This window comes from Antedon bifida, chromosome 8 (genome assembly GCF_963402885.1).
Source record: "Antedon bifida chromosome 8, ecAntBifi1.1, whole genome shotgun sequence".
In the NCBI taxonomy this organism is placed as follows: domain Eukaryota; kingdom Metazoa; phylum Echinodermata; class Crinoidea; order Comatulida; family Antedonidae; genus Antedon; species Antedon bifida.
Genome location: NC_136233.1, coordinates 20,340,363 through 20,358,433, shown reverse-complemented (window position 1 = coordinate 20,358,433; position 18,071 = coordinate 20,340,363). Strand labels below are relative to the sequence as shown.

At 32.4% G+C, this 18,071-nt stretch overlaps 2 protein-coding genes across 2 annotated transcripts in view; one reads left to right on the top strand and one right to left on the bottom strand.

Annotated features, from left to right (window-relative positions):
• Window positions 1-18,071, bottom strand: part of LOC144849749 (uncharacterized) — a 55,755-nt gene that overhangs the window by 3,240 nt on the left and 34,444 nt on the right. The gene's annotated exons all lie outside the window — the stretch shown is intronic.
• Window positions 8,194-9,735, top strand: LOC144851047 (uncharacterized). The gene has a single exon (XM_078708569.1). The coding sequence runs from the start codon at window positions 8,194-8,196 to the stop codon at window positions 9,733-9,735; it is 1,542 nt and encodes a 513-aa protein (XP_078564695.1).

Here is an 18,071-nt window from a genome sequence, read left to right as displayed (position 1 = left end):
TTTTACTAGAATTCAAAACGCATTAAAATTACTAACGTTAAAATTACTAAATCACAAAATAATCGTTTAGTAATTATATATTATAATTTAATGTTTTTCAAATTTAAATGTCAACAAATCCTGAACATTCGTTAAGTTGTGAAATCATTGCTAAATATTGTCTAGGCCTACAGAAAGTGCCAGTAAGTAACTAACCCCACAAACTCTAACCATGAGAAATAAGTTATTTCTCCATGCTCTAACTAATAACAGTATTGGTAACATTAACTTACCTTTCAAATTACATGCGTTACAGTCTTTTAATGTTGTTGTGTCATTAAGCCTTTCATTCTCTGCATAACATACTACATTTGATTGGCATATCTCATTATTAGTCCATATAGTTACGGTTATTTCTCCTTTCTTAACTACTTTTCCATCTTGTAGCACCAATAGTGATGATGGCCTGGGATAACCCTCGGCAACACATGTTACAAAACAATCTTCTTGTTTGAATGCTGCGATGAGATCTATAATGAGTAGAGAGAAGTAATGCCTGTTTAAGAAGGAGATTACAAAATGTTTTTTTTTTTGTAAGGAAACAATGTAACATAAGACATGTTCTACATACAAAATATGTTTAGTTGTTTTCCGGCACTTGTTTTGGCATCCTTTCCATTAAACTGATCACTTTCTGCCTGACATGTATATCGGCCACTGTCTCCTATAGCGGCAGCTTCAATCTTAAGAACATATTTAGCCTTTACGTTTATCTTCTGTCCATCTTTATACCAAGTAATGTAAGGAATTGGATCTCCATCAGGTTTAATACATGTAAATGTGACTGTTTCTCCTTCGTAAATAGTTATTGGTGAAGCATAAAGAAGTGGTTGATCCAAGACTGAGAAAAGGTACAATAGTGGTAACAATTTACACAAAAGGAAGAACAAACGAAATGTATAGACTATGGTCGTGCATATTACCGTGAAAGAAAATTGAACAATATGTATAGGTCTACTGGTAGTTAAATTATGATTGGAGGCTAGGTTGAGAATATTTTAAAAATACTATTACTATTTAATTAAAAATAATTCGATTAATGTTCAATGGACAAGTCTTTCTTTATTGTATAAGATGTTGCTCTTGGTAGTTGAAGTAAAAATAAAGTTTCAGTTTCGAATGTTACTCACAATATACCGTTAGGATGGATGGACTTGATAATTTATTCGATCCATTATGCGTTTGCATCTGGCATTGAAATATTCGTTGAGAGTCATTTCTTAAAGGATGCGAGATCACCAGGCTAGCTTTACCAGCAGCAGTAAGTAACTTGAAGCGTCCACTTCTTACTTTGTTATCATTCACAATTCCTGGTTTAATATTGACTCCATTTTCATCTAGTTCATCCCATTGTATTACATCAGGTGTAGATGTAACTTGTGAATAATCACAAGTTATCACCACTTCAGCATCACCTTCGTTGGCTGTCTGGTTAGATGTTGTCACCGATTGACCACATGCTTTTAAATATTAATATTAAGTTAAGAGTTTTTAAACATAACATGTTGTTTTACATCATTGAAATATAACTGGAAGTACTTTCAGTATTTTTTGAAGTATTTTCAAATGTTGATAATGCCACTATTTTACACTAAACTAATGATCTACGACACAAATATTAAAAAGAGTACGCTACCTAAACTATAATAGCCACTTTTTGAGTTTCTCGCATTCCAAAACTGAATATTAGAGATAATTCAATACAGTAAGCGGCCAGCTGAAAAATGTACTTGTTTTACTCTTAATTCATTAACTATATATTTCAATGTTATGTTTTAATTGATCCTAATTTATGGAACAAGCTCTCAGATAATTTGTAAAATTAAACATTCGTTATAGGCTTTAAATAATCTATGGTCTGTGGCGGTACCTACATTTCTTAAGATACTAGTTTTCATTAGCGTTATAATAAATATAAGCTTCTGCTAAATTCACTTATGATGTGTTAAATATTATTTTAAGTTATACAGTAATTTAGATAGCCCTTATTTTGGTTTACAGTATGTTTATTGATTTATATTTATTCATGTACTATTGGATTGTATTGGAAAATTAATGCTATTACATTATTACATTAAAATAAAATTTAAAAAAATAAAATAAAAACATTACATTCACCAAATAAATCAACTCTTACCGACTAAAGATTGAAGACATATCCCTACAATAAATACAAGTCTCCGCTTCAAACCCATACCTGAAGATAAAGTTAGTTAACATAAGTTTATTATGCCTAAATTAATTTAGACTCATCACCATTATCTTCATCATTAGGCCTAAAAACGTAACCAACAAACTAAACTAGAAGATATCTATTTCAATGAAGTTAGTGAACAACATAGGGTTTATCGACACATCAAGCTATCGAAAAAGAATCCATTATCAGTATTCACGATATCTGATGCCACAACCATTGCTCATGAACTTTTCATTGCTATCTTCAATTAGGTATCCCCATCATACTTATCTTTTAATATTGTCTTTTTTCTATATGTTAGGCCTATATAACTATAATATTTTAAGCTTCTTACCTTAATATCCTATTTGTGAAAATAGCATGCCGATGACTAGTACTCGTTATTTTATAAGCACTTTTCCTGTCAATCACAAAATTAATTATTGTATAGAATGTTTCATTTTTGATATATGTTTGATTGATAATAATCATTGATTATCGATATTAATATTTATTCTTTCTTCTTACTGGATTGTATTTTCAGTAACGTAGTATAGGCCTAGCTTTAGTAGGTTTAAAAAGTAGGCCTAATATAAGTAAAGCTATAGTTAACATACATAGCATTATACAGAAAAGTTACACAACTAGTCTTACAAATTCATACCAAACAATATATACAAAGATTACAAGTAAAAGTTCAATGAAATAAGTAAAAGTTAAACGAAAGTTAAGTAGTTTTTATTTTATCACGATAATTATAATTTTTTTAGTCACTCTAAAATTTACTTGTGTTAATTTATTATAGGCCTACTTTTGAAAAACCTCGTCCATAGTGGCCAAATCTGGCATAATTGTGCTATTTCTGGCATAATTTGACCCATCTGGCATCTAGCATTTATTATTTTAGAAAATCTGGCATAATTTGAAAAACGCAGTTCTACAGCATATTCACCACGATTTAGCTTATTTCTGGCATATTTTCGAAAAAATCTGGCATAATTTGTACACAATCTAGCATAATTTGACCAAAAACCTGAAGACATTTTTATTTTTGCTTTCCACCTTTTTGTGGTATATACATAAACCATACACTTACATCGCCCTCTAATACATTGTTTTTGTGCTATTTTGGGCCGTAATTATTAATTTGCCATTTTGTGCTGCCACCTGCATAATTTAATAACTTAGCAGAGTTCCTCGCGTCCAAAGAAAAAAGGGCGTGTCCACGACAGGTAACTAAAATTGTTTAATGCACTTCCCCACAATTTACATATGATATTAGGCCAAGGCTAGGCCTATCTTTGGCGTACCTAATATTTAATAAGCCTAGCTAGCTAGGTAGATCTCCTAACTAACCCAACATGTAGCCCGGACCGGTAGGCACCGCTAGAGAGGGACAACAAGCCTCTTCATAACTTCGATTCTCAAATGAAAACGTCATTTTTATATCTTAAACCAATGTTTTTCCATAATTTTACTGTTTTTTAAAATTACAATTAGGTAATTTAACTTTATTTTTAGCAGCAGTTTGTAATGGTTTTGGATGTTTTTTTTAAAATAATAAGTAATCATTTTAAGTTATTTCATTAATTAATGCATGGAATCATGGAGGTACAGTACATGGAATTTACACTTAATCGTATATAGTACCAAAGAATATATCACAAGAATGAGTAATCCGCGATTTTCCCTGTAACAGTAATATTGTCCATGTGGTAGGGTGCCGCCATAAGTGAGGATGTATCTGGGATGTATACAACTTTTTGTGACGGTTACACTAATCTAAAGCTGGACCACTGGTAGTATTTTCATGATAAAAAATGTTATCAACTACATGCCAACATCACGTTAAATGCTGCTTGGAGATGTAATTGTTCGTTTTATGCAATTTATTTACTAAACACTGCCGAATAAACAGTTCGCTTCATCAACCGGGCGCTACCGGGCGTGTTGTTGTTTACGCGTTTTCACGAAGGCTAGTTTAATAATATTTCTATATTTAACTTGTTTCTGGTAAAACAAATAAATATTAATGAAATTTAACATTGTACCCTATTAATAACATGTATTTTATACTAATTTATATCATAAAAACAATACTTAATTTACCGGGCGTAGATTAGTACACGGCAATGGCAAAGAATAGGCCGTGCTGAGTAATTCTTGGTTGATTTTTGGTGTTGCTGTTCGGCCTTTCTTTGTGAACTAATTTAGCATGGTAGTAAATAATTTTCTGTAGAAGTGAATGTACACTAGTTTGTTATTAATATGTTGTATAAAATGTTTTACAACTGCAAAATATATTATCATAATTCTATTTGTGACATGTGAATATCTATTAAATCAAGTCTTATTTAGTCGGTATACATCCGCCCTTATGAGGGCGGGCATCACTCTCTGTTACAGAGGAATACTCATTCTTGTGATATATTCTTTGATAGTACACATTTCATGTTTCATCGACCTATGTCGGATTTTTTTTTCTAGGCTCGTTCTCGGTTAACTTTGTTCAGCAATTGATTTCTAAAACGATTTAATGTGGAAATAAATAATCTGTTTATTGCATGTCACTAATCATACAAAACAAACTACTAGAGTTGAACAGGGAACAATTACGAAACAATTATAATTTTGTTTGCTTAGTCGATCATTTTCTGTGTGACTTTCTGTTTCGTTATTTGATCAGCATATCAACATAATTAACATACATTTATTTAACAAGATATAAAGCGGCTGGACACGGGAAGAAAATAGGCAGAATTATACACCACTGTATATTAACTCAAATGAGCCAGCTATATTCAAGTAAATAAGTAAAATTTAAATAAATTGCAATAAAATGTATAAAGTTACTATTGAATTGTAATATAATGTATGGAGGTTTTACTGTATTAAAGACTCTACTCGCTTGGTTGATTGAATATCACAGTTGTTTATTCAATAATACGTTATAATACTCAATACAATATAATTATACAGAAACAGGAACAAAGTGAGTGATGCTGTAAGTGAGGTGTGGCTTCTGAGGAAGTGTCGGTAAGGTGTCGTGTCTTCCAAGAAGTGTCTATGAGGTGTGTATTGGCTTCTGTTTATTAGCATATGTCATTACATCATCTGTGAGTTTAATGATTGGTCCTAAGTCTGTCCAGGTACGTTTGGATGGGAGTGATTGATTTTATTTGGAGGCGTTACAATGATGAATTGGCCCTGTTGAATCTCTGCTTAAAACTGTCAATATCTAATAGTTTTATGATGTGAAAGATCATAAGGTCAAATCAACTGTTTTCTTTTTGTGTTTAATTATTATATGGACCAATGGACATTAAAACATCTGGACAATCTCTTCACTGTACTTTCTGGGGCAAATTCTTGAACCCAATTGAATTGTGATACTAAGGTTGATTTTTCAATTATAAATCTATATCATTACATTACACTATCTACTACTTTCTATTATACAAAATAACAATTTTCTCAACTTCCCCAACAGATATTTATTCATGGATGTATGTTGCAGTAACAACATTAAAAACAAAATACTGAAACAAACAAAGCGCAGAATTATGAACGGTCCTGAAACATAATATATTGTGTAAGCGTTGTTGACTATTTTATTTTACACTATTCGAATGTTCTCTGTGTTAAGGTCAATAATATGAGTAGGGTTTTTTAAATTGGTTGACTGTATCGGCAACTACACTTGAAGTATTTTCAAATGTTGATAATGCCACTATTTTACACTATACTAATGATCTCTTCATAACTTCGATTCTCAAATGAAAACGTCATTTTTACATCTAAACCAATGTTTTTCCATAATTATACTGTTTTAAAAAAAATTTAAGTAAATTAAGCAATTTGGCTTTATTTTTAGCAGCAGTTTGTAATGGTTTTGGATGTTTTTTTTTAAATAATAGGTAATCATTTTAAGTTATTTCATTAATGAATGCATGGAATTTACACTTAATCGTCTATAGTACACATTTTATGTTTCATCGACCTATGTCGGATTTTTTTTTCTAGGTTCGTTCTCAGTTTATCTTGATATCTAAAATGATTTAATGTAGAAATAAATAATCTGTTTATTGCATGTAACTAATCATACAAAACAAACACTAGAGTTGAACAGGGAACAATTACGAAACAATTATAATTTTGTTTGCATAGTCGATCATTCGATACAAGCTTTAAAACCATACCAGATGTGATGGGTTTCCTATGTTGGAAAGGCGAGAACATGCGATTGAAAAATAGGGTAGATTTTTGGCCGTTTACGACTGAAATCGTCAGAATTCCACACAAACCCTTACAACATTGTCTATAAAAACGTAAAAATTTATGTATTTTGGAACAAAATTAAGTTTTAATACTAAGGACAAGTAAACTATAATAGTTGAATATGTCGAATATGTAAAAAAATATATATATATATATTAGATCAAAATTGACTATTCCAACTTTCAAAGCTATTTATAGCAATATACTGTAGCTTTTGCGACACAAGGCTCCTTTCGTGGTGACACGACCCATATATACAAAGATTACAAGTAAAAGTTAAATGAAATAATGATAGTAATCGCTTAATTTCTTATATGGGTTAGTTTTTGAAATTTGACCAGCAATTTATTTTTAGTTTGTGTTTATAATGAAACGTAATTCAAAATTATTTTTCCTTTCAGTTTACCTTTAAAGTTTGTTTCTCGTTGCAAAAGGTTGGCTTAAAGCTCTAGATAGAGAACAATAGGTACATCTTATTGATCTTGCCATGGATAAATAAGATCTTTGAATTTCTTAGAACTTTGTGGCTCTGGCACGGAGCGCAAAAGAATTTCCCCAATTCGTTATTACTTGATTCATAAATATTAGTATCTAAACCTTAGATTGAGGAGTTTTGTTTTAAAAAATTTCGTCGCACATGAAAAAAACGTGTTTGTTTTTACCCTACTTTTTAAAGGACAACTTGACCGAGGACAATATTTTTACAACGTATTAGGGATGTACATATGATTTCAGAACAATCGCGAGATTAAAGATATTGCCGCACACGCTCGCCGTAAAGCCATCGCCGTAAATTGCTGTGACGTCACAGGTCAATTGACTATAGATGTGTGTAGGAATAAAAAAATTGTGATTGTGGATACATTGTCACGCATTGATGAGCAGCTTTACCGAAGATTCGATCGTGTCCGAAACAAACCGATGGAGGAGCTCCGGAACGGAAAATAAAATCCCCTGTGGCACTACATTTTGGGGAATTCCATGCATGAATGAACACAGTGCCTATTCTACTGTTGATAATAACTATTTGGTTGTTTAATAAATGTTTCTAAATGAAAAAGAAATTGATTCTAAATATGCTACTAGTGGCTAGTGGTATTATGTGTAGTTTGTTGGGGTCCATGAACCATTTTATATTTGATTGTCAGTGTGCGCCTATATTCCCTATGGACTAATACTACTATTAAGATTTTATCAATTAAAAAAATTGATAGACAAAAAAATAATACATACATGGAATCAAAATGTTTAACATCATTAGAAGATAACACTTTGTTTGAATATTAAAAGTTTGTTATTCTCTGCTGCATAATTTAGTTCCTGTTCCTGTTTGGGCCTATCAATATTAAATATTTGTATTAGTGTACAGTATCCAGGGTGATATGAGTAAGTGAGAGGCCTAAATGGGCATCCTTTGAAAAAAAAACACTTTCCTGCATTTTGACAAAAATACAATCTTATAAATATTTACGAATGAGGGTACGTTTATTGTAAATACATAATATAAAAATAACGCTTAAAAAAGAACGACGTTTCGACTCCATCATGGGGTCATTATCAAGTCCAATGAATAAAATTTAAAACAACAACTAATTAAATAGCACAAGCCAAGGGTCAAAGTTTAAATAACAAAAGACCTATTGTCTAACATCCTGTCAAATGAAAAGCTTAGCTTTTACAGAGTCACTTTGTTTATTCCAATGACACATTACCATCCACTCCTGAAAAAGGAGAAAGATATGATTTCAACGGTTCATAAAATTCTTCCAAAAGAAATTGCTAAATCAATTTGTCAAACCGGATCAAGGTTAGCTCATTTGTATGGATTGCCTAAAACACACAAAGAAAAGTTATCTATGAGACCAATCTTGTCAGCAACAGGTACCTACAATTATAAATTAGCTCAGTGGCTAGATGAGAAGTTGAAACCGCTATCCCAAAACGCATACACAATAGATGATGTATTTAGCTTTGCATCTGATATACGCTCCACCGTTATAAATGCTAGTGATATTTTGGTATCATATGATGTCTCGTCCTTATTCACAAATGTTCCTTTAACCGAGACAATTCAAATTATTGCTGATAAAGCATTTACTAACAACTGGTTCAACGATAATTATGGACTAAACTTAGATAAGGATGATTTAATTGCACTCCTCAATATAGCAACGAAAGATCAGCTATTTCAATTTAATGGTAACTTGTATGAACAGGTTGATGGGGTTGCAATGGGATCACCTCTAGGACCCCTTATGGCAAATGTATTTATGTGCCACATCGAGGAACGCCTTGAATCTACGAACCACATGCCCAAATACTACAAACGGTATGTCGATGACACACTAGTATTCATGCCAAATCTAGAAGCAGCCAATGAATTTTTAGCTGTACTTAACACGACCCATCCTGCGATAGCGTTCACAATGGAAACTGCTGTGAACAATTCAATCCCTTTCCTAGGAATGCTGATAACCAAAGATTTGGAAAAATTGCACACACAAGTTTATAGAAAGCCAACAGACACAGGCTTATTGCTACACTACAATAGTCACGTTGACAACAAGTATAAAAGGTCACTTATTATAACTATGTTAAATCGGGCTTACAAACTATCGTCGACCCACCAGCATTTTAATGATGAATGTGAAAATCTAAGGAAGATTTTTAAGCGTCTGAAATATCCAGATGAACTAGTAACAACAACCATACAGAACTTTAAACCAACAGAGAGCAGTAACAACACTGCAGAAGGCGAAACAGGTAATAAAACCGAAATACCAGTGCGAATCATCCTGCCATTCAAAGACCAGAAATCTGCGAACTCCGTCAAGCGACAACTATGCCAACTAAGTCACAAAATAAACAAAAACATTGTCCCTGTATTCATAAGTAAAAAAGTTAAAGATAACATTAGGAAAGTCGAAAAGAAACCAACTATTATAAGTCAACAATGTGTTGTGTATAAATTTAAATGTGACTTGTGCGATGCAAGTTATGTTGGATATACATGCCGACACCTCTACCAACGCATTGTTGAACATAGTAGATGCTTAATAGGACAGCATTTAAAGGATCATAACGTGATTGTTAATCCAAGTAAAATTAATTCATGTTTTAGTATACTTAGAAAATGCAAAAACAAATTTGACTGCCTTATCTATGAAATGTTGTATATCAGACAATTAAAACCTAGTCTGAATAAACAAAGTGACTCTGTAAAAGCTAAGCTTTTCATTTGACATGATGTTAGACAATAGGTCTTTTGTTATTTAAACTTTGACCCTTGGCTTGTGCTATTTAATTAGTTGTTGTTTTAAATTTTATTCATTGGACTTGATAATGACCCCATGATGGAGTCGAAACGTCGTTCTTTTTTAAACGTTATTTTTATATTATAAATATTTGCACAACAAATTACAGTATTACATTGTGTTTAGTTTAGCTGATCACATAATACCAAATAAAATATTGAACCGATAAGTGAAGGGACAAAGTTTAATTCCAGCCAGTCTAAAATGTATTGTAAGTTAAGATATTCTCACAGCTTAGTTTCCCCTACCACTCACTAAAGCCTTTTTATAGCCTGGTTCTACTTTAATATCTTTCCAGTTAATAATAATAATATCCACCAGTTTCTTGACTTTATGTACTGTATACCAAACCATTGTATTAGACAGTAGTTATATTGATAAGAACCAAATAATAGATAGATAAATATATTAAATAAAATAAATGATATTATAATAAAATAAACCTTATTATGCTTAGTAGCATTTAAAAACAATTAAAAATGAATAGCCACTATATTAAACATATTTGGTCAATACACTGTAATGTAATTAAACATTGTTATGCTCCTATTGTAATCTAAATAGTGGGAGACTGAATAGCCAACTTTTTTTGTGCCTTTTGGTAAATTCACAATTATTAAATAACAACTCAACTAGAGAGTATACATTCAATGAAGAATACCAATTTTGCTGTTTGACGGCCTGATTGATTACATAAGAATTCTAAAAGTACTTCACTGAACTCTTTGTTGAGTGACCTTTGACCTCATTTATTGACGGTAAAAGATTGCTACCACAAAATGTTTGTACTCTTTCATCAATTTTAGGGCATGTAATTAGTTGATTACAGTATCTGTTACATCATTGTATTACACAATGAGCCAAAAATAATACATCCCATCATAAACAGAGAGTCACACTGTTTACCATCAAGTACTGTATAGCTATAAACAGCTAATTTAGATTCAGAATACACAATTCTAACAAATATATCTTTTGAATTTGTCAATATTATATTATATTATTTTTATCATAACATAAACTTTTGTTTCCATATTTAGTCAGTAAAATGCTACAATATAAAACATTAACAATATATAACATTTTTCTGTATAAATAAATCCAAATTTACAATCACAATATCCAACTGAATATTTAAAATACTAAAACTCAACTGAAATAAATAAATAAATAAAAACATGGGGAAAAGAAATGTGTAAGAAATGCTAGAAAGCAGTTTCAAAATAGACAAATAAATATAGTCTAATGCTAGAAAACTGTTTTTTTTTTAAAAAGAGAAAATATATAGGCCAAAAACTTTGATTATGTTACTTGTGTATGTGAATATACAGTATGTAAAGATAATGAATTTTGACAATTATGACATTTTAAAGGTATGTGTGTGTCCAAGGTACTTCACTGAGGTAACAAATTTAAGTTGATTATTACATAAAAATACTTCAGGATCACAATTGCGTCGTTTTGGCTGAAATAACATGCATACAGATTTTTTTGAATTGTATATGATATCATGATTAGACGCATATTCCTCACAGCATATCATCAAGTCCCTGCAACCCAGATAAGGATGGGGAAAGTATCACCATATATTTTGCTAACTAAAATTGAAAACTTAGGCCTACCGCATGTATTTGATTCGTACTGATCAACCACTCTTTTGTTGTTGACAAGTTTAAAAATGATGTCATAAACTTTGCTCCGTCTATCGAAACGAACGTCAAATCAACCAATTATAATCTCGATGAAAACAGAGCAGAGTATACTGGGCTTACTTTGCCTGTTTTTCTTTGTGTCCGGCAAGTTCTGTTATCTTTTTCATACAAATTAATTTGTTTGAATTTTTTTTCTAAGATTATTAGTAGGCCTAAAGCATGCCAACTATAGATATTTAGGAAAAGAGGGAAAATATCTGATCAATTAACTTAGCTCCTTGACATTTTAAAGGTAGTTTTATCGTGTTTGTAGGCCTACATACATACAGTAGTTCAATCTAAAATCTAAATTAGTTGTAGAAATGTTCGCAGGATAGCAGTTGATAATATATATATATATATATAATAGTTGTTGACCGTAGTTGATGGTGAATAGCGTGACTGTACTCAAGTACTTTATTACTGTACAAATATTGTATAGGAACTAGGGGTTCTAGGACACCTACCCCCTAGACAGTTACCCCCCGGATGTTTACCACCCGGACAACTACCCCCTTAGGACAACTACCCCCTTAGGACAACTACCCCCTTAGGACAACTACCCCCTTAGGACAACTACCCCCCAGGTAACTACCCCCCCAGACAACTACCCCCTCTATTAGGACAACTACCCCCAGGACAAATACCCCCATGACAACTACTCTCCCCCCCCCCCATCCAAAAGTAGACAAATATATAGGACCGGTTTCTGTAAAAATGAAACCATCTGTTTTTAACGGGTGTTTCGAAACTAGAGACCAGAGACCTGACAGGGGGGGGGGGGGGGGTAATTTTCCGGGGGGTAATTTTCAGGGGGTAATTTTCAGGGGGTAATTGTTCCTAGGGGGTAATTGTTCCTAGGGGGTAATTGTCCGGGGGGGTAGTTGTCCAGGGGTTAGTTGTCCTACGGAGGTAGTTGTTCTAAAAGATTATTTGCCCTCGTAGTATTGTCCAGGTCCAGGAGGTAGTTGTCCTACGGGGAGTATTGTGTCAGAGGTAGTTGTCCGCGGGGTAATTACCGGGGGGGGGGGGGGTAATTGTCCGGGGGTAATTGTCCGGGGATAATTGTTCCTAGGAGGTAATTGTCCGGGGGTAGTAGTTGTCCAGGGGGTAGTTGTCCTAAAGGGGTAGTTGTCCTAGGCGGGTAGTTGTCCAGGTGGTGGTTGTCCGGGGGGTAGTTTTCCGGGGGTAAATGTCCAGGGGGTGAATATCCGGATACGGAACTAGGAACTAGTAACCAACTTCAGATCAGATAGTAAATGATAATAAAAACTCACCTAACAATGATATGGCCAAAGGTAATAGCGACTTATGAAAGAAATATTGTGAAAAAAGAAAGAAATGAAATATAGGTTGTAAGCACCCTTGTGTATGATATCTGAAAGTAGTAAATACACAGGGTAAACAATACAATGAAATAGTCATGTTATTTCACCATGTGAATACTCAAAAGTTGAGTGGAACAAATTGGAAATAAAATAAATATAATACAGTATTTATTAAAATAACCAGAGAGATAAAGAGGCAAAATGCAGTGTTGACATAATACAAAAACATCAAATAATTGCAAATATGTTGGGAATCAATTACAGACTTCTTGTCAATAATTATTTTTCTTCTTTTTTTTTCCTTTTCTTCAAGAAAGTGTCCTACAAAAAATGAAGAAGAAAATCTAGCATTAAATGTACACCAAACCAAAAGGTAAGTTATTCTTCAAAGCAAGTTAATGTTCTAAACATGTAAAAATAAGTGTTTTATGTTTAATTAACCCAACACCTCAACAAATAGAACAGGAAAAGTAAGACCAAATGTATTCATCAAAATAGATACTGTATATAAAATAGAATTGCCTAAAGAAACTTGAAAGTTTGTACAATTGAGACCCAAATTTATGTTCAGTTTCAGTCATTTTCTTTGTACGGTAAAACAGACCTATTATATTATTTCTTTACCTACCTACTTTGTGTACACCCACACAAAGTGTAAAGTACAATGCTATCACACCAATCTTGATAAAACCATTTTGTAAATATAGTCAAGCCCGTTTTTATTGGTTTGTTAAAAAGCTGACCTCACGCATGTGCAGTACACACATAAAGATAACACCTTTTCACAAAATTGTGACTGATATATATTATCCTTTATTACAGTTCTCTTCACTTGACGATGGGTTATGCCCGAAACATGTTGTGTTATTATATATTTATATTGAGCAATTTCAACAATTTTAATTTTATTTTTTCTATCTGTCCAGCCTAATTCAGCTCTTTGATTTACTTTTCACAGTAATTATTTATGAAGACACCTTTTCGTTTTACCAGTTAGTTGTTCACACTGTAGTGCTGCTGTTTGGAGAAACAAGTTTTCAGGTATGTATACTACTTCTTCTGTAAAGAGTATTACATAAAGTAGTAAAAATTATGAATGACCACACACACCTACTAAATAAGTACTATGTTTTAAACAGATCGGTGTCGGGCTACGTCCACTAAGAGGAGATCATGATGGTCTTCGAAAGTCATTTGTTCTAAATTCTTGCCATTTATATAACACAAATGTTAAAAGATAGATTGGAAATGTAAGTTGTCATAACCTATATGTAACGCTGCATTTTTAAATTTTGTATATACTGCTATATATATATTTTTTATATTTTTATATGTTCACGATATATTTTTTTAAATATTTTTGTCTACTGTATGTTCGGTGTTTATTCGTATTTTTATAAGATCTTTTTAACACACTTAACCTGGGTGCAGAACAGTTAATATACACATTTGCGGATAGAGTATACCATATAGAATGTCAAAAAAAAATCCCCATTCCAGGGTCTTAAGCAAAATTGTTTACGGAACTTTTAAATTTTGGCCTATATAACACACACAAATGCCTATTAACACACACAAATACCTATATATAGGGGATAGGGAAAACCAATTCACGATTTTTTTGACTTGGAGTTTTGTTATGATGATTAAAATTAGCTGAGGCTTACTTTAATAACACTTCTCATAGTAGTTATAATAGTAGATAACAATGACATTATCATGCCAGAATCCAATATGGCGGGAAAACAACAGTTTTTAAAATTCCATTTAACGTTAAAATGTACGAATACTACTGTATCTTAAAATTAAATGTATACACAAATCCAAAGGCGATTGTATTTTATTATACCTCCCAACATTAGAAAAATAGGTCGCAGATAATTTTGGCCTATAACACACACAAATACCTATATACAGGGGATAGCGAAAACCATTTAACGGTTTTTGTTACTTGTTTTCTTTTAATGATTAAAATTAGTAGAGGCTTACTTTAATAACTACTTCTCATAGTAGTTGATGGATCGAGTCGATATACGATGACATCATCATGCCAGAATCCAATTTGGCGGGAAAAAAACCCATTTTTTTGAAAAATGCATTTTTTGTCCATACAATGTACCATAGACATACTATCTTAAAACAAAACACGAATCCACATAAATGTACATCTACTTACAGTAATTGTCCCCCTCCCCCAGTCTTCCCAACATTAGGATGGCGGATCCAAGATTTTGATTTAGGGGGTTTGGATTGGAGCAGTGAAGGATTTGTGAGGGCTTAAAAATTGTATGAAGTGCTGAATTTAAGATAGGCCTATGTCGTAATTTTTGGATCTCTCTCTGGATCAGCCTATGAACAATGCAGATTCACCTATATTCATTTCTCAGACGGAACCGGAACATTTCATGGGTGTTGTTTCTTGCTATCCACCTAAAAATAGACAACAAATTACCGACCAGGGTGTTAAACTTTTGGAAAGGATCAGTATATTAAAAGAGACATCACTTTTGATAATTATTCCAGAGATTGTCCAAGCATTTACCTGAATCCTATAGTGATTTAACCGGCATTTACTCATTGTCGTAGGTACAAAACCAAGTTACTAACTAAGTTATTTCTTTGTTCAACTGCTCTTCATTAAAATCTGTTGTTAAAATCTCTACAAACAAACTCTTAAACTTTTGAGTGCAATAGGATTCATATGAATCATATTAGGATTCATATGAATCATATTAGGAATAGATGATCGAGTCCCACTATCTGATAGTTGGCCTTATTATATGCCATTATGTATATTGCCTGTCAATTTGTACAAAGATTTCTGAACACTGATTGAGAAGGAATCGCTGATCAATCTGAAGTGTCTTTTTGCTTATACGAACTCTAGGATGTAGATTTTGCAAGATTTTAATTTGTTCAGATCTCTTTTTCGCAGCATTGTACAATTTACAATGTTAAGCTTCTTTAATTATGATTCCTATTGCACTAATTGGTTTGGAACCCACCAAATAAAATTGCAAGTTGTTGATTTTAACAGCTTTAATGAAGAGCAGTTGATCAAAGAAATGTTACAGATATATTCGATAGTTTAGTTTTGCAACTTGGTCTTATACAACAATGTAGACTAATTCTAGATTCAGGCCAATGATTGTAACACATTAACACTAATTTTATTACTCATTTTTATACATAATGCATAATTCCAGACCAGTTTGTCCATCTGTATATTGTGGAAGCTGTTGTCAAAATCATTTTTGCGGAGTTCCAGAGTAATTTTAAATAATTCTGCAGGTGGAACCGTAATGATAATAATGTTTCACGTATTGGGTTGAACTGGGAATCTCTGGTGTTGTGTAAGGAATAATTGGTATTTCCTTATCGAAAGGGATGTCTCATACACTGATGCATACTCTAAACACTCTGATCGGAATCTGCTATTGTGACATGGGTACCAAAAACAACACCTTCTACCGTGAATGTTCCTTTCCATCTGAAGTGCGAATTTGAGTCAGCATTATCTGCGACCTATTTTTCTAATGTTTGGAGGTATAATAAAATACAATCGTGTTTGGATTTGTGTATACATTTAATTTTAAGATACAGTAGTATTCGTACATTTTAACGTTAAATGGAATTTTTCAAAACTGTTGGTTTCCCGTTAAATTGGACGCCATATTAGATTGTGGCATGATAATGTCATTGTTATCGACTCGATTTATCAACTACTATGAGAAGTGTTATTAAAGTAAGCCTCAGCTAATTTTAATCATAACACAACTCCAAGTAAAAAAAACCGTGAATTGGTTTTCCCTATCCCCTATATATAGGTATTTGTGTGTGTTAATAGGCATTTGTGTGTGTTATATAGGCCAACATTTAAAAGTGCCGTAAACAATTTTGCCTGGGACAGGGATTTTTTTTCTGACATTCTATATGGTATAAAAAACAGACAATGCAGAAAAACCAAAAAAAAATGTTCTTATACTTTTTCCCCCAAAATTTGTACTGTACCCAAGCTAACTTGTATTTTTGTATTCATGACCTTTAATATTTGTAATTTCTCTATAACATTGTCTTCATTAAGCCTACTATTATCTAAGGTGAATGAAATATATGTTCTAAGCACCCTTATGTATGAAGAAGTAACTACTGTACACAGGGTAAACAAGACAATGAAATAGTTTTTTCACTAAGTTTGTACAAATGTACGTGGGTAACTTGACAAAAGACTACACTAACAAGTTTATTTTCTAAAACACAACTCAACTATTTATTCAATAACTCTCATGGCGGACGGCATGTTATCAAGTGCCCACATGAACAATCATGGGCAATGCTGCTTTCAATCATTTTTATTACGTCATTCATTAATTAATCACGCATGACGGATTGCAACTAGCGCTATCACAGTGATACCGTTTTGTTAAATGGTAATGATACTACAGTCGACATCCACAATTTTAAAACCACCGGCATTGAGGTTAATATTTTCCAAATTTCCCAGTTTTTTCTTTAAAAAATTATTTGTACATGTCTGTCTAATGATTGTGTTGTGTGTAAATTTCCTTAATGTGTTATATTAGATATTTAAACTAATGTTTGTTTTAATGATAATGTTTTGTTAGAGTTAACACCATAAATTAAAATCCCTCTTACATTTTAACCATGCAAGTATATCCAAAATAGTAATAGTAACATATCTCTCTTAGTCCAGTGGCGCGGGTGCGGTTGTCGTCACTTCATGCCAACATTCTTTGTCCACAGCTGATGATGCTGCTGTCAAACCTTGTCCAATCCATTATTTTATGTCATTAACCAGCTTCTGTTAAAGCAGTTAATCACAGGGTAATTTTTTAAAGATATTAATTAGTGATATGTGTAACAATTTATACAGTACCTCTGTACAGTATTTTTTAAATATTACATTTTTATATTTAGTTTACCCTTTTCAACAAATTTTATGCCAAGACGTTTCCTCACTATCATTAAGCTGTCTGAACACTTTAATCGTACAGATACTTGCTGTATATGGATTGCTCCTATTAACTTGAGACCTCATCTACCTAGAGTATGCTAGGTTTGTTTGGGCTCAGTTGATGTAATTGTTCTTTAGAAATGGTTTTTTCCAGGGTTGATTATTAACTTGAAACCTCCTCTACCTAAAATATATCAGGTTTGTTTGGTATTAAATCTTATGATTATCAGATCAATGAATTTGTAATTCGGGAAAACCAGGGTGCTGATT

Coding starts and splice junctions, on each gene's coding strand:
- LOC144851047 (XM_078708569.1), top strand. CDS start 8,194: ATGACACATTACCATCCACTCCTGAAAAAGGAGAAAGATATGATTTCA.